Source organism: Passer montanus, unplaced genomic scaffold, assembly GCF_014805655.1.
Source record: "Passer montanus isolate IOZ18808 unplaced genomic scaffold, ASM1480565v1 scaffold2, whole genome shotgun sequence".
In the NCBI taxonomy this organism is placed as follows: Eukaryota; Metazoa; Chordata; class Aves; order Passeriformes; family Passeridae; genus Passer; species Passer montanus.
In genome coordinates this window covers 6853209-6879727 of record NW_024366591.1, presented here as the reverse complement: position 1 = coordinate 6879727, position 26519 = coordinate 6853209, and the positions used below count along the sequence as shown (strand labels likewise).

Genomic DNA, 26519 nt, shown 5'->3' with positions numbered 1-26519 from the left:
TTCTTGATAAGAACTCTAATCTTTATTTATAAAATGGTAAATTCTAATATTCATCCCAAGACAGAATGGTACATAAAAATCCTGTAATAACAAGATTAAAAAATTAGGATATGGTGGATAGGCAAAAGGCTCCAGAAGTCTGTGTTGGTAGCAATGTGAACTCTCTTATGCATATTGTCCATTTCACTCTGTATCATGAAGTTCATTTGCTAACTTTAGATGATTTAATTTTCTTTATGTCACGGCTTTGCAGAATCAAGGTCCCATTTCTGAATTTTCCAACTTGTCCTGCAGGCCAAATGCTAGGCACAGATTTCTTCCTTTTGGCCTTCCTGAAACAGGAAGACGAAAAACAAAAATTAAAAGAAACAGCAGAAACACAGGTAAACGCTTAATATGGTGAAAAAGTCACCTATTTATGCAGAGTTTGGTATTATGGAGTAACAAACTATAGCATGTAAAGACTTCAGAACATTTTTCCTTCATAGACATGCAAAATTTACAGCACATTACAGCACGATTTACATTTTTAAATGTTTAGAAACATGAAGATTTTTGGACAGAGAAGGAAGACAGTACAGAGGGAACCTGCTGCACTAGGATTAGGAAATGTCAGCTCACTTTCAAGCCTCTGTATACCGTAGCTTATGCTTTGCAGAAATTATTTCTTAGGGCAAATGCTCTGAGCAAGTGGTGTCATGAGTCTGCACATAGGGATTTTCATCCCTCTGACGTCCAGCTGCAGTCTTAAGACATGTTGGGGCAGAACTGACATACTTCCAAGTAAAGCTGAGGAACTGAAGTCTCTGGAACAGCTAGGCACAGAGCAGTGTCACCATTTTTTGAGGATCTCAGCACCTGGAGAATTTTGTTGCACTGCGATGTGCATGATTTCTGGAGTAAGACTGTGCAATTACATAGGGGAGATACACTGGGGAGACCACGTTGAAAACACCTCACCTCTCCTGTTCTTTATGCTTCTTCTTCTTTATAATAGAGTCACCTTTATGTTCCTGTTTTGAAAGACAGATATTTTAATGAAAAAGGAACAGAGCATGTTGATTAAACAACCACCTGCACAAAGAACATTTGGTAAATAGCCTTTGCTTCACAGAGCAGCAGGCACTTAAAGCAAGCTGGGAGACCTTCTGACAGAACAAGTGATGCAACACATTATGGAGCCACTGCCAGGAGTGCCCAGAGCCCTTCCTAATGCCTTATGGAAAGTACAGCCCACTCACGACCAATGTGCTGCCCTTGCCACGTGCAAAAGCAGAGGCTTCCTTCTTGGGCATGTGACAGATCCCAGAGTCAGAAGATGGACTTGCTACCAAGTAGGTGTGTCCTGTCACCCAGCTGAGGGCAGCTGTCAAATAACAGGGCTCAGATGTGACTGGTCATGCACTTTGAGCCACATGACAGAGCAGGAGAAGTAGGTCCCTGGGAAAGAGGGTGGCAGGAAACTGGCTGATAGAGCAATTACGAGCCCCACCAGCCTGCTCCCACCTACATGGGAAGGCTCTATAGCGAGGCAGAGAGTAGGCTCAGAGCCAGATGGGCTGTGCTAGAGGATGGATCCAATAGAAGCCTCACCCTTGCTTTAAATAATGAGTAGGATCCTAGATGGAATTGTGCTGATAAAAAAACAGTCGAAGATCCGGCTCTCTATGGTTAGACAACATGCAACAAACTTTAATTGGGGACGATTCTGTTTCCTCTTAAGAGGAATGGATAAAAAACCACTGCTGATTTTGTGTCATCAGTCTATCAGCCTGGAATGGTGAGGCAGTGAAACCAACCACAACACAAGCCTAACTCTGTGCCTTTATACTGCACACAACCAGCTTTACCAACGAGATTAATCCTGCAGGAGCCAGGAGCCCAATCCACAGGGAGCAGCAGGTGTCAAGCTTGGGCACTCCTCCTGCACCTGAGGCATTATCTGTCAGGCTCTTTTAAAGAGGGCTGGCTCCTACATGCTGCCTTTTTATGCAGAAAATTTCATACAAACCTTTTCCTTATCAGCATCTTTCACTGCTTTTTTCTCTTTCAGTTTCTCCTGGTAAGTCCTGTAGTTCACATGTGCCTTTTTGGGGGGCTGCAAAAAGATTGGGAGGGATACTGCTGATTAAATTTTCAAATAGGTTCAAAAATTATTCACACACTTGCACAGACAGCATTTTTCGTGTGGTAGTGGCAAAACATTAGAAATGCTTATTTCCTTTTGGGTGAGAGGAATGGACTTAAGAGACATCAGGTAGTCACAAATTGTTTCTTTCTTGGTGAGGACAGCAGAGAGAGACAATACTGTTCTGGTATCAGTCCTACAAGGTTTACATACACACTCTGAGCAAAAAATCCCAACCCACTTCCTAAAAAACACCTAAAATAATATTTTTTTCATTTATACTAGTTATGATGAACTAAAAAACTTTCTCCATCTTTATCTCTGTGAGAATGAAGATTTAAAAAGTGAGCCCCACTCTCCAACTATTTACTTTTGATTAAAAAGTAAATAGTTGGAGAGGCCTGATTAAAAATTAGTAAATGTTTTTCAGCCTGATTAGTCATATTTCATCTGCAATGCTTTCCTGATAACACAACCATACTAATCTTCCAATCATCCACAGACAAGACAGAAGAGATGATGTAAAAGTAAGGATGAAGTGGGAGAACAGTCAGGGCAGGGGATTTTGTGTTTTAAAAGAGGAATACCAAAGGCCCTCATGTTCTTTACTGCTTTTCTGCATTGTAACAGCTGGGTGACCTCCAGCACAAACCAAGGGACAATTACCTTGGCCCCCAGCATGATAGCACGCTCCTGTTCCCAGACACGTTGTTCCTGCTTCTTGTAGCCAGTGATTCCAAACTTGTGCACTTCCAGGCGAGCCTAGAACATTTCAGAAAATTGGAGGCATTTCATAATGTCCAAGCTGTTGTAAAGCAATGCCTGGCAGAGAGCAACAGTCATACTCCTGAGGAAATCCTGGCTAATACTGGAAATTGGCATGCTATAAAATAAAACTGAGTTCAGAGCTATACTGTGGAGCAGTTAACCACTGTCCAACTAACCTCTGGATGGTGAGGACTGTCAAGGGGACAATTTTCAATTCTCCTCATTTCACATGAAGTAATACATAGAACGGATTTTCTCCATGTAAAAAATGAGCACTTAACCACTGAGAAACATGGATGGGCAGATGGTGGTTTGACTACACACATAGGTGGAGTTAACACTATACAAGCATACCTTGGCAAAACTACTAATGAATCCATAATCTTTTTTAAATCAGTGATTAAATCCCCACCCTTCTTAGCAGTACAGAGCTCCATGCAGAATCTCTGGAGAGAGACGGGACTGGATCACAACACATCCCTGAGCAGCAATTAGGCACACAAAAGAACTTGCACAGATCTGTAAACAAATTAGTAGCTAAGGTGGCCAATGCTAGTTATGTTCATGTAAGAACAGATGCGAATAAAATGACAAATGGCAAAAGTGATTTGTTGTTTCAAAAACAGAAGCCAATACACTTTTTTTTCCTTCCCACGTGAGATGTCAGAGATTTTTAACACCATAGGGCAGAAAGAACTATGCTAAATATTATGGGAATTCAAGCACCTTTACACATCCCACTCAAATTCTCATTGGAAGGTCAGAGAAAAAGGCCATGAAGTTGTAACACACCTCTCTCCACATGGAGCAGCTGACTGCTGCCAGCCTGTTCCTCCTTTGGTGTGGCATGTAGTCAGAATTACCTATTAGGAAATCCTCACCTATAAGAGAAATTTCCTATTAGGAAATCCTCACCCAGCTCTTTCTGCAAAGGTTTCCCATCAGTCCCACCGTAGCTTTCTGAAGTACACGTGCACACATAACTGTACACTACACTAGTGAGATTAGTCTGATCCTAATGACTTACCTTTTCAAAGTTAAATTCTTGTCTGACTGCATTTTTCTCTTCATTCACTATTTGGGTCTAAAAACAAAACAAAACATTTCAAATTAATATTACAAGTAACACCAGTTTAAATGCTGACTGGGATAGCTTTTTGAAAAGCAGTGAAATGTAAAGTCCATTATATGGAATAGTTTCCAGCAGCATTTTTTCCTAGCTTTATTACCAGGATCTGTTAAAAGAGACAGTTTCAATGGCATTTTTCTAGGTATGTAAGAGAAAAACTGCCACATATCACTCATATGTCCTTTTCCAAACCCACATTGAACAGCTAATGTAGGACAACTCGTGAATTTTACGTAATTTTGTTTGAGACAGTGCAGTGGTAATAGTGCATGTACTCACAGCTGGGACAATATGTAGAACTAGCTTAATTCCTAACTGCATGGACATATATTAGTGTCCATATCCAGCCATATCCACTAATGCCAGAGAAACAGCTCCAAAGGGTGCACTGCCAGCAATGGCAGAACGCACTTAACACAGGCTGAAGAAAGGACTTGCTCAAAATGAGCTCAGAGAAAAGCACATCTTCTCTGCTCCACAATTTACACAGACACTTTCCATCAGCAGTTCTCAGTTTGGAGGGGCGCTCTTGCAGGGCAACACACTATATCATAGAAAGAAAAAGAAGCACAAAATTCCCAGGGAGAGAGTTCCATGCTTTCTTGTTACAGGAGTGTCCCACATGGGACACTGTGGAGCAGCTACAAATCTCCCAGGGTTATTTTAGACTGTCTGCTTTCTGATTTCAGGGAGGATGTGCTGAGCCACCTCTCTGAGGGGAAGCTCTGCCCATCCCCAAGCATGCTGATGCAGGCAGGCAAACTGCCATCTGTTCAAGAGATTACCCTGTTCGCTCCCCTGTTTGCTCCCAAAGGTACAATCCACTCAGATGAAACAGGAGTACTACGTAAGCATTAAAGCTGAACTGAAATACATTTCAAGCATTTCCATTTCACTCTCCAGGACCTCAGGGCACAGTATGTCACAGCTTCAGGCCCAAGGATTACACCAGGGCTTCCCTCTGCATCCACCATAGCCAAACTCCTCTCAGCTCTGCAAAGGCTTCTATATAGAATTCAATTTCAACCACAAATACACCCAGTTATCTTCAGAGCATTTTGCTAACAAGTGTAAGACCAGTGTTTTCAGGAAAAAAAACTCCAGCTATAAAAAACTTAAGAAAATTTTTAGAGGAAAACATGCTGGAAAAAGCACAAAAGTTAGGGATTCAAACAACTCCTTAAGTCTCTTCAAGTCCCCGGTTCCAAGCAATTAAACCCCCAATATCAGTAAGTCTCTCTGAATTCAAGACAATATGCTGGCCCATCAGAGCTTATTTTAGAATGGGCTTCTGATGTTATGGCCATAAAGACAATTCAAAGAAAACAATCACAGAAGCTATAAAATCTGGAGACCAATCAACCCCCCTGCTCAACTTCCAGCCAAACCTATCCAGACCTCCCTGGTGAAGGAACTCAGCTACAGTTTTTGGTAGCGCAAAGCAGTTTAGCAGCAGCAAACCAAGCCCGAGGACTGAGATCTAATGCTGTCATGCCTTCCCCTAGGGAGTACCCAACACTGATCCTCCAAGAACAAATGCTGCTTGAAAATGGCCCAGCACTGCTGTGATGCCAGAGAAAAGAAGGAAGTTTTGGCACCTCACGTCCACAGCTACTGACAGGAACAGAGCAGCACACAAAACTCCTGGGCACTGCAGTAACCAAGAGGCTTAGCCTTCCATCTCTTTCACTTCTTGCTGTAACATCAGCCTGTCAGCAAACCAATTTATTTTGCTAAAATGCGCCTATTTCAAACATGGGATTCTCATCCAGAGATCTGAAATTCAAAACATTGGTATTCAAGTGCTGCCCCCTCCCCTGCTTCATCCTGCCCGTTTCCAGCAGCCCCACTGGGAATGAGCAGGACCAGAAGCCATCGAGCTGAGCACGCGGATGCCAAAGCATCCAGGCAGCCGTACCAGCAGAGGGACAAACGCAGGCCCGCAGGGAGCGCAGCCCGCCGCACGGCTCCCACCCCGGGCAGGGGCGGCTGGGGCAGCGGGGCCCGCGCCCGCCCGGCCCTACCTGCGCTGCGCCGGCGGGCGCTGCCGAGGGGCCGTGCCGCTCCTTCCTCTTCCTCCCGCGGAACACCACGACCTCCACGGCGGGCGGGGCGGCGGGGGCCGGCGGGGCAGCGCCGGCGGCGCTCAGCTCGGCTCGCAGCTCCCCGAAGAAGCCGCGGGCCCCGCGCCGCCCGCCCGCCGCCGGCTGCGGCTCCCGTCTCTCCTCCTCCTCTTCGTCTTCCTCCGCTGACGGCGGCACTGCTCTCGTTCCGCCGTCCTCTGCAGCGCGCCGAGCGCCGCCGGGCTCCTCACCTGTTCCGAGCACATGCCGTGGGTCAGCTCCGCGCCGCCGCCACTCCGCTCCGGAGCGCCCGCGCCCGGCCCCCTCCCCTCCCCAGCCCCAGGGAGGACCGTGGTGCCGGCGCAGCGCCCGGCCCGGCCCCGCGCACCCACCCAGGTCGTAGAGGGTGCCGAGCACCGCCTCCAGCCGGCGGTGCGGCTCCCGCGGTCCCATGGCTGCCGCGGCGGGCGGGCGGGCCGGCGTGTGACCCCCGGCGGCTGCCGTCGCACCCGACATGGCGCCGCCCATGGCGCGGTGCCCCCGCCTCGCCTCGGGAGGCGGCGGCGGGCGGCAGGGCAGCTCGACGGGGTAGGGCGGGCGACCGGGGCGCGGGGCGGCGCGGTGGAGCTCGCAGGACCATGGCGACAGCGGCGGCGCCCGGGCGGGCGCGGCGAGGGGCACCCATGTACTCGGTAGGCGGGAGCGGTGCGGCGGGGAAGGGGCTGCTCACCTCACCCGCGCCGCTCTCTCTGAACGGGGATGACGGCGCTTGGCGCAGTCTGCTCCTCCACCCTTTACTCCCGGTTTGCGTTCCCGAGGAAGCGGGGACCGCGCTCCGGAGGGACGGACGAGGCCTTTCCCGGGTCCCGGCGGGAGCGGACTTTTCCCCTCACCAGTTCACCTCTGCTTCGGCTGTCCTTCACTGTCCGTCGTGTCACACAGCCAGAGCTCCCGAGCGCCGCGGCGCTCCTCAGAGGTGCTGCGGAAGGCCCGGCGGGGTCCGGGAGGTGGGAAGTGTCCGGAGCGGCTCCGGGAGGCGGCAGGTGTCCGGGCACCGGGCGCTCCGCAGGGCTTCAGTCCGCAGCAACCTGTCCCGCAGCCGGGGTGAAGTTAGCGCTGGGAGGTTGTCGTGGGCATGGAGTGGCTGAAGCGGGTTTTCCCGTGTTACATAGTGAAAGTTACTTCATTCACCTTGTTGGTTCCCTGCAGCTGCTCTGCCAGCTTCAGACAAGGAGTTTTGGGTGTGGAGTGCTAGATCCCATCTCTCTACAGGCGTTTGGAGGAGGGTACTAGGGAGAGAGGGAAACAGCTCCTTGTTTCGGCAGAGATTCCCAAGCTTCTTTTGTGTCTTGTCTGTTTGCTGGTATCCCAAGGGCATCGTGAGCACCATCTTTACATTGCATATCCTAGTTATTGGAAGCAGAGGAGCTCCAGGCTCCTGCTTTTTTGCTTCCCTACTTCACTGCTGTCACAGTAACAGCGCATGTCACTGAATCTTCAGATGTCCAGGTTTCCAACAGTGTGTTTTCTAAGTGTGTTCTCTACCACCTGGCAATCGAAACTGGAACAACAGCTTGGCTGGAATGTGTAAAAGCACAGTTGCAAATCTTTAGCGTTTGGTAAAGTGTGTGACTTGGCTCCCTCAGTGCTCCTTCAGAACAGGGCGTGAAAATAACTATTACCATGGGGAGAAATCAGTTGCACGTCAAGTCTGAAGACTTGAGACGAAGAGCAGAGGCAGAGAGGTGATTTTTCAATGGGCCGTGGCCCTAGCAAAACTCTGCTCGCCGGAGTTGCGCTGGGGAAGAGCTGCAGCCATGCGGTGACTGCTGATGTGGCTGATAGTGCTCGTGCTGGGTGCTGTCTTTCTTTGTCTGCATTTCATGTAGTTGCAGATTGCAGGATTCGAACTTTTTGTGACTGACATAAACATTGCTTAGATGTTCTGAGCAATGACTTGTCACATACTGATCTGAGTAGGTGATACTTAGAGTAATTTATTTTCTGCTGCTATTCTGAGCTTTTTTTGCCATTATACAACATAAGGGATTTATTTCTGTTTTATTTTAATCAAGGGGATTGATATAAGGTGTCAACAGCAACAGATGGCTGATAGAAACTATTTGCAGTCATCTTAACAGATCTTAGCTTACTCAGCTCTTGCAAAATACTAACCAGCTGAAAGCTGTGAAAGAAGAGAGGTTGAAAGCTGTAATGCTAAATCATACAGGACAAAAACCCCTAAAAGTTTTAATACCTGGATGAGATTATTTTGAAAGTCCCTGCTGAGTTTGTTCTGCAGTTACTGTGAGGTAATTCTCTAAACTGCAGCTGTGGAAAGAAAAATTATACAATCTACTAAATGCAATTATAGTAGAGAGATGGTCTCCAAATTTGCGTGGGTAAAAGAACTTGAGAAGGTCAAACATTATAGTGGGATTTGTGTCCTCCAATAAAACAAAATTGACTTTTGATGCAGATGAGGCTTTGAAGGATTTTTTGTCATTCTTAAATGGAGATATTCCTGATTTGAGTTGTTTTGTTCCACTGTTGGGCATTTTGCTTATCTGTTGCTGGTGTTCCCCTGTGTGTTTGCTGGCCAGGCTTTCCACTCAGCACCAGAAAAGATCACTGAAGGAGCTCATGAAGCATGTTTTATACTTCATTATCAGTTTGGTTCTGCACAGGTCAGATTTAGAAAGAGGAGGTGGAATGAATGAAAAGATTGCCAGTGCTACCCTTCAGGTAGAACTGTAGAGGAAGACATGAGCATTTTTATTTTTAATATCTTCTAATAAATATGCTTGGTCATAACTAATATTTTTTTATTTAACAGAGGCTTACTCCAGTTTTCTTACTTACCTGGTGGCTGTTGCTGCTGGTTTGAAGCTTGGAGAAATACAGTTTCACTCTTGGGAAGACTGAGGGATCATTCATACAAACTGTAGTGATATAGGAGACAATAGGAGACATCGCTCTCCAGCACAAGGGTCTACTGGGTCAAAGGGAAGAGTTTTGTCTGAATTTTTTGCAGCAGGATGGATCCACAATTAGTTCTTGATGCCCTGGGGTTTTTCTTGCTTAGCAGTGGTGGTACTGATTACTCAGAGACTGCTCTCTTTTTACCTACGTGTGCACTGTATTGCATTCACATGGCTCTCAGTGAGGTGATTTGAGGTTTTCTTTATTTGCTCTTGCCTGGTAATGTTTTATGTACCTTACATCCGAGCTGTGTGAAAGCTACAATTCACCAAGGCCCCCAGATGCAACTTTCAAGTAGCAGGGATTATTTTCTGTGTGTTAATGATTGGGTTTTTATAATGTGAATCATAGCATTGTCTTAATGAAGCTGTGAGAGTTGGAATCAAAAGTCTTTTAGTTAATACCTCTTAATCACAGAGAGGCTGGAAGCAAGACACTTCAGCTTTAAAAGCCCATATCTTCTCTCAGTTTCTTCCTTTTGTGTGGAATTAAGTAACATGGCATAGGGTGATTTGAAGACCTTTGCAGTTGAAGGGACTAGGGTAAGGGTTTTTTTAGGGGGGAGGTAGAATTAAGTAACATGGCATAGGGTAATTTGGGAATCTTTGCAATTGAAAGGAATTAGGGTGAGGGGTTTTTTTCGGGTGGGGGAGGGTGTGTGTGTTTGTTTATTTTGCTTTTTAGTTTCTTTCTGGATCACTCTTGCAAGCAGGTGGTATTGGTTCCTGCACTCACAGAGTGTAGCATGCAGATGTTATTAAAAGCTAAGAAGAAACCCCAAATGTTGCACAAGTAGTGCATATCATCATTTTGGTGCTGTAGCCAAGAAGGTCACCAAATAGTGTCTCATTCTTCATTTGTATGTTCCTAGCAGAAAGAGCTCACATCAAAGAAAAGAGATGAGTTTGAGGATATTTTGGAGGAAAGACGGTTGTCCAGTGACTTGAGATACGCCATGAAATGTTACACCCCAGTGATCTACAAGGGACTTTCACCTTGCAAGCCAAATGCTATCAAAAGTGCTGTTCTCCAGTCAGAGCAAGTTCAGTATGTCATCAAGCAGGTGAGTCTGGACCTCTAAGATGATGCAGATTAAACACAGCCAAGCTTTGTGTGGCAGCAGGGAAAAAGAGGTTGTTGCTGACATTGTTAAAATGGTAATTGTAGTTTGGAAGATAGTCCAGTAAATAAATAACTCTTTTGTCAGGAAAAAAAATTACTGGAATTGCCACCAAAACTGTCAGGTTCATGAAACAGTGTTTTGATTTTGCATATGCAACACTTCATCATTAATTTATCCAGTGTGCCTGACTACTTCTTTTTTCTCTTTCTCCTCATACTCCACATACTCAACTCTGTGGTTCTCACCACAGAACAACATTGTGAAAGACATCAGCACTCTCCTTCTTAGCAGACACTTCTGTATTTTGGGGGTGTCTTGTAGAAATTTTATAGGTTAATGATGCATTTATGAACAAGTCCTAAATGCTACTTTCACTAAGATGAGAGTTCTATATCACAGATAATTCTTTGAATTAGAAACACTGTTTAAGATGTAACCATATTTTTTGTCCTAACATGAAGGGCAGCTACTACTTTATAACAAATAAAGTATTTTATGGTTAGGCTGGCTGATACTTTGCACTGTGTTTAAATGCCTGAAATATGTGTGTGTGTTAATTAGCAGCATAAGCTAATTTCAGTAGCCATAAAAAATAATTGCAAGTGTGTAGAAATACCTAAGGTGATTTGGTTAGTCCTGAGTGACAGGCTACTGTAAATTTTTTCTATTTGTTTCTTTTAATGGCTAGTATTACCTGTGATACATCAAAATGTGTTATAATGTGACAAAGTAAAGTATGTCACTATACACCACAAAGTAGTTTTGTTTCCATTATGGATTGCTAAGTAGTATGAAAGCAAAAAAAAATCTTTCAACTCCAGAGACACTAAAAAATTTACTGAAAGAAAATACTTTACAGAGGATTTTATAGAAGGATGTTTGTGTGATGTTTTCTTCTGAAGTGCTTTTTTGATAGAAAATTATTTTGATGAATATTTTCTGGCTGCATCAAGTGGTTGAAGGGAGTTAGCAGACCTGCCATTGCAGCCTGGTTACCAGTTTTGCACTAGAGGTTACTGGAAGTTTCTAACTGGGAGTGTCTTGGGCAAAGTGCCCAGCACTCTACAATTAGGGTCCCTCCTGCCTGGGCAAGGTTTGCAGAGCTTTGCACAGGCGTACTTGAATTTGTTCTTGTGCCAAATTGTTGTGGTTACTAAAGTTCAGTGTAGGAAGTTAAGGTCATTTGTTTGTTTTAGCATTCTATATGTGACTGGTCTGGGTTTTTGATTTCTGATTTTGGGAAGTTCTTAGTTCCATGGTGGATTTCCCTTTAAATCACTCGAGTGAATGGTATGGTAAGCCTTCTGCTGGTGAATGAGAACAGAATCTCTTCCTGATGAATAACAAGAGGAAATTTTTGGCTTCCTAAGCAAGACTGATTTTCTCAGGCTCAACTGGAAGCAGTTTTTGGCTTCTTTAAGTCGCTGAAATAATCAGTTTAAACTACATGTGGAAATACATAGAATAATGGGTAATGCATTTAAGAAAACACATTTGACCTAGTAGATGTGCTAGTAAGATATATAGAGGTAGATTGGAGGAGATGGATTTCCTCATATGTCACAAAATGGAAATAATAGGTAAGCAGCACTGGCTTCCAAACGATGTGCTTTTCTGGAGGCTTTTTCTTCTGCCATTCCTTTCCTTTCCCTTCTTCTTCTTCTATGTTGAGTAGAAGTCATGTTCCCTATTCCATAATGATAAAAGGCTTAACTTTTCAACTACATATTTCTAGATTCAAATACCAAACTGGAGGGATGGCCATTATTTAAGTCTATTTCAAGGAACTTCAAAAGGGAATGTGCATGGCAACAGAAGAAAGATCATTGATATGCACAGTTGGTAGAGACAGTGCTTTGTATGCAATTCAGCTCTCCCTTGCCAAAGGAATGCATCACAAAGAAATGGAAGTGTGATACAGCTGAGGTTCTTTGTAAACTCTAGCCCAAATGCATTTAAAATATTTACATTCTGACTGTCTCTACAAACATAGGTTTCATTTTACTATTGAAAGAAAAATACACAGTCTTCAGACTGATAAATATAGGAAGTATTCTTTGAACTTAAATATCCTCTGAATATGCTGCAAGTTAAAACATTCGTATGGGGGGAGGATTTTTGTACATCCTCCCCCCACCACTGACGTCTAAGGTTATGTTGGTTTTTAAGCAGCTTTAACTTGGCTTTGTTGGCTGGCACCAAACAGATTCTGTATGATTAGATCCATGCCTATCACATAAAACAAAATCTTGTGGACTATTGTAGTAGCTCTCCCATGGTAGCTGTGGCACATTAGAACAGTGTGCATGGACAAGGAGAAGGGGACAACTTGTCACTGCTGTTTTGTTTCTCCTTAGTTAGCAAAAGAAATGGGAGAATCACCTGATATTATTCAAGAAGAAGCCATGGAAATCCTGGATGAAATGGGCCACCGTATGCAACTAGGAGCTGTCAGATTTTTTGCCTTCACTCTGAGCAAAATATTTAAACAGCTTTTCCAGAGAGTTTGTGTGAATGAAGAAGGAATGCAGAGAGTGAGTACTGGTGGGAGGAAAAAGTTAAAATATTTTTAGACCAGTCACTTGGACAAGAGCTCTAATCACAAATAAAAAATGTGGAATATACCCTCTATAAAAACCAAGACTGCACTCACTTTTGTTTACTAGTGTTTTTCTTAGTAAATGTGGGAGGAAAGACAGATGATATGTAAGTATTTTAGAGGCAAACAGATGTCACGATTTTTTGTATATTTTCCAAATGCTTCCTATGATAAGGAATACCATGTGCCTTTGAGTATGTTAGATCAGCCACTGAGAGAGTGTTTTCTATCTGATATTATAAAATAATAGTGCATTTAGCTGAATTGGGGGTCACAATATAATATTACATGGCTGTACAGCAAAACCATCATACAACTAAGTGTGGTGAAACACTGTGCACCTCTGAGGCAGGAGATGCTTTAGGTTTTCCTCAGTTTCCGGGAACTGCTGTCCCCTATTTCATTTTAGGATATTGCTGTTCTGGAGGGTGCAGTGCATTCCCTGGAAGTCAGCAATGTCAATCCTGACAGTCCCTATTTGGTTTCTCATCCCCATCAAAAGGGTTTGGAATTAGACTATCCCATGATGGGGTACCCCTTGTTTTTGAGTCCTGTGATGCTTGTGAGCCTCAGGTTGCTGCTCTGGAAATAACTGCTCCAAATTTCCAATGGGTTCTGTGCTGAAAGATCTGTATTGATTGTGTGGGCAGAGAAACAACCATCAAGCAAAGGGGGTTTTATTTGCCTTAAGCCCTGTGCAGGTCTGTATTTGCAAATTTCAACAGTCAGTAAATATTGGGACAATATTGTTTGCACTGTTCTTTTTCAGTTGCAACATGCCATTCAGGAGCATCCCGTGGTGCTGCTGCCCAGCCACCGAAGCTACGTAGACTTTTTGATGCTGTCTTATTTGCTATACACGTATGACTTGGCCTTGCCTGTCATTGCATCAGGAATAGGCAAGTATGTTTTTAACAATGTTTTCAGGATTCAGAGAATTGGTAGCATTCTCTGGTAGCTGCAACTATAAGTAGATGTGTTTAACTTCTGTTTCAAATATAGCTTGTTAAATCCTCCTTGGGTAAGGTGCTTACAATGTCTGAAAGCTTCTCATTACTGCTGAGTCCTGTCAAAGATGAATCTTTTTCATAGCAAGTTCACCCATAAGTACCCCATCTGTAGACCTGAGGCTGGGCAAAAGATAAGGGTTGTAAAGAATACTTCTATTTGCTTTCATAGCCTGGTAACAGGCAAGAACTTGCCCAGGTGCTACTGAGGGTGCAGAACTTTTTGTGATACTTCATGCAGTTTGAAGTGCAGTTACAGCCAGATACGAAGTACCAGGCACCTCGTGCTTGTTTCTGATGTGATTGATTCCTTTGAAATATTGGCAGAACTTTGTGACATGCTGAGAACAGAGCTGGCAGTGAAGTGACATGGCATATCAGAGGTCAGGATTTTGGGCATACTTAGTTGTAAAGCAGATTAAGCCAGTATATTGGTAGGAAACAATTCTTGAGGGCTTGAACAGTGAATGTCTTCCAAGTTAATGTGCTTTTTGATAATCTGGATGCTGTTAGCACTTAACTTAGAAACCTGATCTTGGAAGTCATGAGTAACAAACAGGTCTTCCAAGCAGGCAGAAAACCACCTCAGGTCTGGTGCAGCACTGTTACCTTACCATGCGCAGGTAAAGTAACCTATCAGAGATGGTGGAACTTTCTGCTTTACTGTAGTCTGCTTTTCCAGTCAAGAAGTTAACAAGACTAATAGAAGCTCTGAGAATGTGCTTGCTATGGAAGATGAAATTTCCCTGGTCTTTTAGTTTGTTGCATCTGGGTGATGCAGGTTAGATTTACAAGTCCATGCTTCACCGCTATCTTGATCAAGGTGTTGCAGTTTGCCTGTTGTGTATTGTTCAGAATCTGCTCACATGTTGTTATAGGTATTGGTGTAATCCTTTGTTGACTTGGATTAGAGTATTTTTGTGTTTTGGACCTCAAAATAGTATCTTAAGATACTATTAGTTTAGCTTACAAGGATTTTTTTGATGATTAACATTTTTTTAATGCTTTGGGTGCTTCAAAGTTCTCCTAAATAATTAGGGGATTTTAGCTTGATGCTGCCTGCACATGTGTATTATTTTAAATTCCTCTGGAGAAAATATAGGTTGTAGTTGTATTTCATACCTGCATATCATGTTAGAGATTCACAAGATTTGGTTTACAAAGTCACTCCCAAATCAGCACTCGTGCTGAGTGGAGAGACTATCCTGATATAGGTGGTAAGTGCCTTTGTTTTGTTAGTTATCTCGTGGCTTCAAGCATACAGATAGATCTGTGGGGATTAGCTAAGGGAAGGTAAACAGTTGCCAGTACATCCTCATACAGTACATTAGCAGGAATCTAGCTGGTGTTGGGATGATGTTTCTGGCACCTGGGACATCTTCGGGGCAGTCATTGTCAGTGTTGCAACTAGAAATGTGAATTTATTTGACTGAGTGAATATCTGTTTTTCAGTGTTTCATGGATTGAGGTGGCAAGGTTGGAATGACATGTTGCCAGCTGATGTGTGGACTTGTTTTAAATGCTTCCATAAGAACTTTGTTAACATTAAGTGATTTAGTGATTTTTTTCCTGCTTTTGACAAGTTAAGCATTGACTATCATTGCTTAAAACTGAAAAACAATAAAATAATTTTAGGTGGTTTGGTGTACCTCCCCCAGAATGATGAGTCAGGATCATAGATGGTCTAATGTAGTTTTATTGGCTGCCTAATTTCTGTGTCTTCTACAATATATTCGGCAGGAGCTGCTTTTTTCTAAAGACGAGTGAGATAATGTACTTCAGAAACTTTGTCTTTATTATGGCTGAACTAAATTATGAAAATGGCCATCTAAATTATGAAAATAAATTGCTCTAAGTGAATGCAGCTTAAAAAATGGAAAGCATAATATGCCATTCTTGTCTGTATAAGTCTTGCTAGACAATTTGAAAGCAAATAAATGTGTTGGCAACAAAGGAATCCTTGAAAGAGATCTTCTGTATTCTGCTAGTCAGCGTGCTGCTAATTTTGTGGTTGATTCTTCTGGCTGATATTAATCAATAAATTTTGTGTGTGTGGTTTTGTTTTTTCTCTGATTGTTTTTCAGATTTCCTAGGAATGAAAATAGTTGGGGAGCTGCTACGAAGGGCAGGTGCCTTTTTTATGCGACGTTCCTTTGGTGGGAACAGACTCTACTGGGCAGTGTTTGCTGAATATGTAAAAACGATGTTAAGGGTAAATAACTTGCTGAGATCTCAAAATGTATACTTAAGAAATACTGTATTGGAGCAATTCTTGTGAGTTATGCAGGATGCCTTGGCTGTGTGATTGAAAGTCTTCATGGTGATATGAGTAAGTGCTTTTTACCTCAGATTTGCTGCAGCTGAAGCCCATGTGTGCACTCTATTATTATTACACAGTTCAGTAAGTGATAAATTACTGCTCATCAGTTGGTTTGGATTGTGTGCCCATATCTCATGACAGACACAGTATTTTCCTTAATTAAACGATATGGTGCAGCAAATACAATGGATGAATGTTGGCTTACAGATGTCTGAAGTTAGATATGTTTGTCTTTCATTAAAAAAAAACAACTTACTTACATTTGAAGTACTTAAAACTGTTTGTGGGCAATAAAGAAGTAATGTTTTCTCTGACTAACTTTTTCTTTGTTTTACTTTTGAAGAGTGGCTATGCCCCAATTGAATTTTTCCTTGAGGGGACTAGAAGCCGCACTGCCAAGACTCTGACTCCAAAATTTGGTATGTTTATTTAAGATTTGGAACTTCTAATATTATTAGCACATTCATTAGTGTCTGTGTGCTTTGTAAGTTCTTTGGATAGAAAGGGATGTTCAAGTAGAGGGAGACTGGGGAAGTCTGTCCGAGTATGGAAAACACCATGGCTGGGTTCAGAGGCCTTGCAAAGAACAGCAATATATTTCACTTCCTCTCTACTGCTTTTGCTCCCTTTGCCCCATTGTGTACTAAATTCAGTAACTCTTCACCGTTTTCTTCCTAGACAATAGGCATTCCCTGGCCAGCAGAGAAATATTGTAGTTCTAACTGTAAAAGTAATGGGGAATCTTTGGAAGGAGGATGCTGTGCAAGCACAGAGCAGTGCTGCTGAAAAGACCACAAATAGCTGTCCAAGAGTCTTGCTTCCAATTACTCTCTGTTTTAAGGCTTGGGCAGTGTCTTTTGCTTCTGCTTACTTGAAGAGAGAACAGACACAGTGCTTACCTATTAGCAGTTTCTAAAATACAAAGATAACCTTTTCCAAGTTAAATTGCAGTTGATTTTCCCTCTTTGAAAGAAACAGGTGATTAATGGTTTGTTTCCCAATTGGCAGGTCTTCTCAGCATTGTGATGGAACCCTTTTTCAAACGTGAAGTCTTTGACACGTATCTTGTTCCCATCAGCATCAGCTATGAGAGGATATTAGAAGAATCTCTCTATGCATACGAACTCCTAGGAGTCCCAAAGCCCAAAGAATCTACATCTGTATGTAAATTCCTTAAGAACAGAACATAAGTGGACATATACGCACCCTGTAGCAGAATCTCTCTATGCATACGAACTCCTAGGAGTCCCAAAGCCCAAAGAATCTACATCTGTATGTAAATTCCTTAAGAACAGAAGTGGATGTATACGCACCCTGTAGTGCCAGAATTTAAGTTTTCCTCTTCCCGTTTTCATAGGGGTTGTTAAAAGCCAGGAGAATCCTCAGTGACAATTTTGGTACCATACATATCTACATTGGCCAGCCAGTATCCCTTAGAACCTTGGCATCTGGGAGGATCAATCGGTGCCCGTACAATTTGGTTCCCAGGTACTGCATCTTTTCGTGGTGTATGCACAGGAAAAACATTTGTTTAGTCTACACCTATGTGAACTAAGATGTTCTCTTGTACTTTGTTTTCATCTTCTCTCACCTCCCTCCATCTGACTGTTCAGACTGCTGAACCTGTTTGGTCTGAGCAGAGGCTTATTGTGCTTATCACTGGGTGTTTCTGAAATGAATTGTTACTTGTGGCTTTCCCTGTGTTGAGAAGACACCACTTTAAAATTTAATGGTGATGCATGAACCAGGCAAAGCTCTATTTTCTGAGAATGTGGTGCTTTTGCCACTTAAAATTTTCACCTTTCTCTCACTTCTTGTGTTATTCCTGCAAGCTGTTAAGTGATCGTATATCAGGGAGAGCTGTAGCTGTGACTGGGTTGTGTTGCTTTTGTAATTTTTTCTGTAAAATATAATGCTTTTGAATTTTGTTTGAAGACAGCAAATATACAGCATCAGTGCAGAGGTCTGTTCTTACAGGTACTGTCATGCAGCTACTGATGCTTTGCTCCATACTTCTGTTTTACATAGCACATAGAATCACCTTGCAGATATTAGGTGCTCTAAAGTTACAGATCTGGGAACAATATGAAAGAAATAAAGAGGGATGTTATTTATATTAGACTTTTTGAGATCTTTACCATAAATTGCATTGTTTTTTTCAGGCATCTTCCCCAAAAGCCATCTGAGGATATCCAAGAATTTGTCAGTGACGTAGCTTATAAAATGGAGCTCCTGCAAATAGAAAACATGGTTTTGAGCCCATGGGTGCTAGTTGCTGCTGTCCTGCTCCAGAACTTGCCAGCCATGGAATTTGACCTTCTAATAGAAAAGACTCTGTGGCTTAAAGGCTTAACACAGACTTTTGGAGGATTCATTGAATGGCCTGGTATGCAGAGAAAGTGTTATTTCTGTTCCTCTTGTTGCTTATGAAAGATAAATTATATTTCTATTGAAGCAATGCATGGTGAGAGTTGTAGAGAATTCTTGGAGTTATAAATGGATTTGAGGATATGCTAAAAATCATGCTGAACTCTGACAGGTATTTTCTTCACCTGTTGAAGATAATACTTTGAAAAACAGTTAGGTGGAAACAGAACAGATATTTTGCTGTTGTATCATGAAGTGTGGCGTGAGAGGGAAATTATAAAGCCCTTTATCAGAGTAGTACAGTTTGTGTAATGTAAGTGCCTGTGTGTAAGTCATAGGCAGTAGCCTGATCTGCACCAGTTAATTCCATGTAATGCTACATTTCCTGCTTGGTACTGACTACAGTAAGTTGTTACTGGTGCAAAGAACTAGCAGAAACAAATGGGTGGAGGACATCAAAACTCTCAGTTGTGTGTTTATTTTTAAATTCATTTTATCTCCAGAAACAATGATGACTTTTGAAGGGAAGGCTTCTTTGGTGGTTTTATTAATATACTTATATACACACCCCCTTTTATATCTATCGATAGATAGATACATAGATATGTATAGTATATATATTGGCTGCTGAAAGATTGATTGTGCTTTCAAACTTTGTTTGAAACTTCTCTCTGTGAGCTAGAGTGACACAGGCAATTTTAGAGCCTCAGGATGTAAGTGGTAAAGCTAGTAAGGAACAGTATTGTGGAATGCACGTAGATTTACCTTTCTGCTGTAGGTAGACTTAAGCCAAGGATCTTTGCTTTTGTAGTCCTGTGTATAATCAAGGATGCCTCTCACTACTACAATAAAGAAATAGGGTCAGGCTACTGGTATGAAAGAGCTCTGTCACCTCTGGGAAAAAAACTCACTTCTTTCAGGGATCGACACTACAGGGAATGCAGGCAAGGTCTGCTTCTGCCAGACTGGTAAAAGCAAGAATTTCATGGCAATACTTAAAACAGCATTTAGAATCTTACTACACAGTAAACTGAAAAACATAACACATCCAGATTTGCTTATTTATTTTGTTTATTTTCTTAGCAACAGGTAGTAAGCATTTGCTTTAGTAGTGTTGTCATGTAGTCAGGGAATAGCAGATAGGCATGGTCATGAAATGGAGGCGTGACAACAGCTGAGTGGATTTTGTTGGAGTGTGCTGTGGGTGCTCGAGGCATCAGTTGCATACTGGGTTTGTTGTTTTGGTTTGGATTGTCAATTTGAAAAGAAGAAATACGTTTTAAAGGCCAATTTGCTGATGCCAGCAACTGCATGTATGCACTCCATTCTTTGGACTCTAAACAGCTGGTTATTTCTGCCCTTGTCATGCTGGTTGGTCGTTACAGGCAGAACAGTTGCAAAATTTTATATTCAAAACAGGAACTGTAAAATTACTTGCACAGACTTCTGTTTTCTATTGCATTGAGAAACAGGAGCTTTAGCAAAATTCGAACAAAGTAAGTTGAAGGAGTAAATAAGATGCAAGGAGACTGTACATGAAATCTGTATTAAAGGAAAGGAATATGATAGGGTTTTTTTCTGTCAGAAAAGGCTATATTGATTTGATATGCCTGTGGTGCTATGAACATGTAAAGTGTATTTTAGCGTTCAATATTAAGTTTTTTATTGCTTGCTTGTCAAATTGATTCCAATTTGATGCAGGGAATGTTTCTCATTGAGCAGGTATGTTGTGTAACAATATTTGTGCTAAGAATTTTTAGAAATTTAATTTGGGATGAGGCCTTGCTTATGTATGAGAGTTGATGAAAAAGTTCATAAAAAGATTTGTACCTCTGATTCAAAACTTGTAGTGTCAGAAATGCTTAAGCACAAGCATAGTCTCAGTTTCCTTACTAATGAATGTTTCCATTAAACAGATATTTCCTTTTTCTATTTGGAGGCTCAGAATATTTGTTCCAGAGACAAAGGAACAATTACAATTTATAGTTGTCAGTAAGTGGAAGAATTTGAAGCATTTTAATTGTAGAAATGTCTGAAATTTGTTCTCTCCATGTCATACTATGCCTAGTTTGCCAGTTCCTGGTATGGATTCTATTGGAACATCTCTCTAACTGAAAGTTTGGCTTAGTGTCCGAAATACTGGCACATTTTGGGGCTGTTTCAATAGAGTTATGTTCCCTTTTGCAACTTCCTGAGTGTTGTATTTTCCTCCTAGATAACCTGTGTGCCAAAAAAGCAGTCCTGTCTAGCCTCATCCTGCATTCCAACATCGCTCGCCTTGTCGATGGCCACATGGTCCTGAATGACAAGGGAGTGGAAGATGGAGCCATAGGGGAAATCGTCTTCAGGCACGCGCTGGCCGTGCTCATGTGTGCCACGTACAGGAACCAGCTGCTGAACGTCTTCGTGCGCCCAGCCCTGGTGGCAGTCGCCTTGCAGATGGCACCCAGCTTCAGGAAAGGTGTGCTGGGGCTCTGAGAAGCTGCTGCTTTGCTCCTTGTGCCATCAGCTGGGAGAGGAACACAGGAATGGTTCCTGTGACTGCTAGCGGGAGCTATCTGAGACTGTTACACTTGTGATAAGGTGGATGTGTTGGGAGGGCATGGGGATATTTTACTTGCCTTTTTTGTGTTTGTTTACCCTTTGATCCTTTTGTAGGATTTGATTGTGGAATTTAATGAAAAACTGCAAGCCCCGGCTCTTTCCTTTTTTTAACAATTGAATCAAGTGCTTTGAGTACTTGCTGTTCTGTTGCGGTTTCTGCCCTTGTATGTTGCTTCAAATGTCAAGTCCATGTTTTATTTGAAGTAGGTGCTCTCTTAAATAAGGAGTAAAGGGCTCTTCACTTGCATTTACAATATTTTTTTCAGAGGAAGTCTATAGCTGCTTCAACTTCTTGAGAGATGTTTTTTCTGATGAGTTCATCTTCTTTCCTGGCATTTCATTGAAGGTAAAACCATCCCTTATACAAAAATACTGATAGTAATGCAACCAATTAAATAGCATCTGATTCCAGGGCTCTGCTAATCAAGTGCTTTGTGAAAAACACCTACAGATATATCACCTTGATCTGTGAGTGGGAGGGAGAACTACAAAGGGGGTCATTATGTTGATTGCAAAATATTGTCTGAATCCACAAGATTGCCAATGCAATCTTTTTCTCCATTCCAGTAAAAAAAAAAAAAAGAAAAAGAAAAAAAAAGAAAAAAAAGAAATTGCCCAATTCTGAACTATTAAAATGAACTGTAGCACAAGTTTGGCTTTTTTGCATAAAGCTACCAGTCTTCCAGCACAGATCTGAAAATCTATGTTAAAACAGTCTTTTTAATGAAGTGTAAATGTTGTCAAGGGTGCAGCCTGTGAAGTTTTTTGAAGTGAGAGCTTTCCTAATGACATAATAGTTTCCCTCTTAGAGTCTTAGGAAGCTTTACTTGCATTCTTTTTTTGCTTGAAAAGAGTTTTCCCTCATTTTACCTCCTGCTCCATACAGGCATCAGTCAGACAAAGCCAGTATTGTTCCTGCACATGCCTTATTCCAGGGCTCAGTGTGCCTGTGTGCACCCCTTGCACAGCTGGATACAGGCAAGGTGGGAAAACTTCAGGCAACCCTTGGCCCTCTGCAGGACTTGCTCTGTCATTTTGTACACAAACCTGCTGGGTTAGAGCTGGCTCTGGTCCAGCCTGCTTAAAATGCAGGTGAAAACAAGTTTATCAGTTGAAAAACTGGTTCAGCCTCACACCCAATATAAATTGGCATGTGTAGTTTTTAATTGGATTTTAAACTGATTACATGTTATTTTTATCAATGCTGAGGACAAATACATGATGGTGATAGTTATGATCTTTCCTGCATTAAAAAAGAGATAAGTTTAATTTTCACAAAAATGTTCAACACTTGCAAATGTATTAAAATCTCATCGGTTTTTATATAGATGAGAATTGGGCCTTTTTTAAAGGCTGACTGGCACTGTTAAGTTTTATTTGTTGACAATTGTTGCCTCTTGCAGCTTTCTTGAAATAGCAGAAAGTAGCAGGGAGCAGGAAGGTGGCTGGCTATGACTGACTTTGCTGGAGTCAGATGGAAGAGTTGCTGTGATGCTAAGGGATCTTTTAGCCACCCACTCAACACTTTATTCATTCATATGTCTGTCATGTCCTTGTCCCATCCCTTTGTGTAATCTGTCTCCCCTTTGCCCATATTGGCAATTATGGTAATGCCATTGACCTTGACATTTCCATACTTTGTAACTTTTTGGCCATTTGTTTTCTGTTTGGTAGAGGGCAGGTCAGTGATCTGTATTATCATTTATTGCAAACACTGGACATGAGATAAAGGCAAACCCTTAGTTTAAAAATAGATAAATAAATAAAAAACAACCAAAGGAAAAAAAACCTTAGCTGGACAACCTGACCCTGTTTTGACAAAATCCTGAGGCAGCTCAGGTTGGCTGTTGCAATAGCAGCTACAGCCACTTTCTTTGTGCCAAGGTGTGTTGTGTATTGAGGAGCTGCTGTGTTTAAGAACATGTTCTCACTGCCTTTTTATATAGATATTTTTGGGAGACAGGAAAATTATGGTTCAAGTCTCTTGACAACTGAGTTCAGAAATGAAAGTGGTGCCCTGTTGTAGTTTCTGTTGTTGATTTTGTGGGAAATGGTAGCTGCATTTCTGTAAATGTTAGAATTTTAGTTATGCATTTCTTGCCCAGGATTTTGAGGAAGGATGTTTTCTACTCACAAAATGTGATGCCATTCAAATGAGTCAACAGGAGATTTACCCTACTGACAAAGGAAGTGATACGGTGTCTTTCTTGTCAGCTATGTTCAGACCTTTTGTGGAAGGTTATCAGGTATGTTGTCCTTCAGCAAATGATCTCTTTTTTTTTCCTATGTTTTATAAGGAAAGTAAGAGAGCTGTGGTATTCTGTGTAAATAGGCTGAGAAATGCAAAAGTTAAGAAACAGCAGTAATAAATCTTAAACACCACCCTCCCCCAAGGATCCCAGTTTTAGCTTTTGGCTCAGACTTGTCCAATTTACCAAAGCAGTAACTACTATGTAATGTGATGGCTCATTGTGAGTTTATAAGATTTACAGGGAGTGTGCTGCTACCAGGTTCATTGTTCTTTTTTATGAGGAGCTCTTGCTTAAGTAATTTTATGTGGGTTATCCTGCCAGGTGTGGAAATGAGTTTGTATCTCCTATCTGATAGCTTTTATGGGAGTCATTAATTCCATCCATATCTCTTTAAATTATTTTGGGTTTTCCAAGGTTTTAATAAGATTAAACAATTACTTTCCTGTAGTAACCAATGTATCTAAACCCAGAAGGCTAAAATCTCAGGTAAGTCAGTATAAGATTGGTGATACTGTAGGTGTTTTAACATAGTGGAATGTAGTTAGTGATCTGATGTGTGATGTGGGTGGAACTGTATGATGTGTCCATTTTTTCTCATCTTCAGAACAGGTATTGCTTTAAAAAAGTTAAACTGTTTTTGGTTGTAAGAACAAGAATGTAAAATTAACGTCTGAGGTAGCTGTTATAGAGTCTTATTTTAATATTGGGATATTCCTACCTGTAAAACTGTAATAAAACTTTCAGATGCCCTGTGCAATGGTACCTTTTGAGTTCCTCTCCTATGCTTTTCACAGTGGAATAATATTACTTACAAGGACACGTCTGTTTATAACTCATTACAATCGGACAATCTAAAAGAAAGAAATGTTCATTTTCTTGAAAATGTTAGTTAATTTTCAGATACCTCTCAAAGGAAATGAAAGAAGCATTTACTGAGAAGCAGTTTATACCCGGAGTCCGCAACTTTGTTTTTCAACTTCTCGAGAAGGGTGTGTACAGCTGTTACTCAATATGATTTTACAAGAGTAGCCTGTTAATTGAAAATTATAAAATTTTTAATTGTGTTTCTACCTTCTCCATAGGGAGTACACAATGTTATGAAGCACTGTCTTCTGACATGCAGAAAAATGCCTTATCAGCTCTTGTGAAACTGGGTGCAGTGAAGAAGAAGAAAATGTAAGTAATGTTAGATTTCTGGTGTATAGAAATCTTAGTGGCAATTCTTAATATCTGAGCTCCTAGCAGAACCCCAACTGCCAGAGCACTAGAGGTTGACTGGAGTCATAGAGAAGACCCAATAGTTCTTTGCTCTACATTGTGTGGAAGTGGAATGGCATGCCCTCATAGTGGAAAGACTCCTGTGGGACCTAACAACAAAATTCATTAACTCGCCGTTAGGCTGCTTCGGATTCCCTTTAACCTTTTGATTTTCAACTTTCTTCCCAATACTCTGATCAGAAAAGAACAGCACTGCTTATTTGTAAAACTGTGTGCTACGGTAAGCCTTGTGAGAAAATGTAAGCAATAATCAGGAATACTGCTAGTTTTGGGGGACTTCAGCACTGAACTCATCTCACAGCAATTTTACTGAAAGCTTAATCATTTGAGTCTTTTTACACAGTCCATGGTTATAGGCCTAAGATTAAAATGCACCTGTTGTTGTATTATGTGTTATTCTGCTATCAAATGAATTTGTGTGTGGTGCTCCTTACTGTGTTTAAAAGTATGAGCATGGAAGTCCCCAATAAAACAAGTCCCTGCAGTGTCTTGAGTGTTTCACAGAACATCGTTGGCAGCTGATAACCTGAACTATTTCCTTATGCCTCTGTTCATGAAATGAATAGGTTAAGATAAATGTCTGTAGCTAAATTTCCCTTTCAAAAGGAATAAATTGAGTGCAACGGAATTTGGGGACTGTGAACAAGAGAAAAGGTGTTCTAGAGTAGAAACCATGACTGTTCTAGAGTAGAAGTCTGACGTCCTTAAATTTGATACGTATGCTGGTATGATGAAAAATATGTAATTATGAAAATGTTTAATTCTGATTATTTGTGTAGAAATTACTGGAATAAGGAATATTGTTGAGTAAACTTTTTTTTTTTAATTGTAGGCCCAATGGATTAACTTACAATGTAAATCAAGAGGCTGTTAGTAAAATCCTGGACATGTTTGGTAAGTGTTCTCCTAATTAATTTCAAGAGAGCTTCTCAAGTTACAAATTACTTTGGACAATGCACATATGTTAGATGTAGTGCTTTTAGCTAGTAATTCCATAGACTTAACTGCATAAAAATCTTAGTAATATTTTTTTACAATGCTTTTTCTGGTATCATTAGCTGCAGCTTTGAATCTCCCCTCTTTATCGCAAATACTGTGCAATCCAGTGGCTGAGGGCAGTAAAGTAAGAAGTAGTTTATTGGTGTGGTGTTTACAGCATGTTGATCAGAAATATTTAGTGTGGGTTTTTCTGTTAGATGCTCGGATACCTGTACAGAAACCTGTGGCTGCACGACTCTAAATGGTCCCTGATGCTGTGAGTGGATGTAAGCTCCTGCTGAGAACATGGACCACTGCCCTGCTGGAGCAGGGGCAGGAACAGACAAGCTTCCCCTCTTGCCCAGCCAGCCTGCAAGTGCGGGAGGCACAGAGGTGTTTCTTCAGCTGGACAGCTCTCCATTACCACTTAGGAATTGCTGCTGAGAGGCTTAGAGGTGTATGTACATCCTCACCATGTTTTGTTTTTTTAAATAAATGAAACATTGTCTCTTTTTTAAATAAATATTGAAAGAGGTGTGCACAGCAATGGCTACCTAAATACATTTTTCTAGACTTGTAGCAAGTGTGATTGGTTTCAAATGTTTCATGGATGTGAAAATGTAACAGGGAATTAAAAGACTTGCTATTAAAATTAATATTTAGAAAAAAATGTTGCTGGCTGGCTAAATGTGAGGCAAGGCCTTCATGAATGAAGAGCACAAATCAAACCTTGGGCAATAACCAGAACTGATGTGTTGGGTTTTGTGCTTCGATATTTTGTGTTTGGGTTGGTTTTGGTTTTGTTTTTTTGTTGTTTTTTTTTAAGGCAGCTTGGCATTATTTTAATCACTTAATGAATGTTGTATTTAAACACTGAATTAAAGCACCATCGATTCCGTGTCTGTCGTCTCTTACCCCCGT

At 41.5% G+C, this 26519-nt stretch overlaps 2 protein-coding genes across 4 annotated transcripts; one reads left to right on the top strand and one right to left on the bottom strand.

The window, feature by feature from the left end:
* Nucleotides 1-6589, bottom strand: CUNH1orf131 (chromosome unknown C1orf131 homolog). Its single transcript, XM_039707013.1, has 7 exons — nucleotides 6481-6589; nucleotides 6050-6339; nucleotides 3924-3980; nucleotides 2795-2890; nucleotides 2012-2098; nucleotides 961-1013; nucleotides 1-332 (listed from the first exon to the last, which is right to left on the bottom strand). Exons 1-7 carry the CDS (start codon nucleotides 6539-6541, stop codon nucleotides 203-205), a joined length of 774 nt encoding a protein of 257 aa, XP_039562947.1. The 5' UTR covers nucleotides 6542-6589; the 3' UTR covers nucleotides 1-202.
* GNPAT (glyceronephosphate O-acyltransferase) lies at nucleotides 6233-26500 on the top strand. 3 transcript variants are annotated; one of them, XM_039707010.1, is made up of 16 exons: nucleotides 6233-6361; nucleotides 9945-10133; nucleotides 12551-12727; nucleotides 13562-13691; nucleotides 15884-16011; nucleotides 16463-16538; nucleotides 17128-17279; nucleotides 17477-17607; nucleotides 18282-18505; nucleotides 20702-20947; nucleotides 21357-21436; nucleotides 23196-23336; nucleotides 24232-24331; nucleotides 24425-24518; nucleotides 25453-25514; nucleotides 25817-26500. In XM_039707010.1, exons 1-16 carry the CDS (start codon nucleotides 6353-6355, stop codon nucleotides 25858-25860), a joined length of 1983 nt encoding a protein of 660 aa, XP_039562944.1. In that variant the 5' UTR covers nucleotides 6233-6352; the 3' UTR covers nucleotides 25861-26500. The 3 variants fall into 3 exon arrangements, with proteins under 3 accessions (XP_039562944.1, XP_039562943.1, XP_039562942.1); XM_039707009.1 differs by having other exon boundaries at nucleotides 6338-6361; nucleotides 9942-10133; XM_039707008.1 differs by lacking the exon at nucleotides 6233-6361 and adding an exon at nucleotides 6641-6780.
* The last annotated feature ends 19 nt before the right edge of the window (nucleotides 26501-26519 follow it).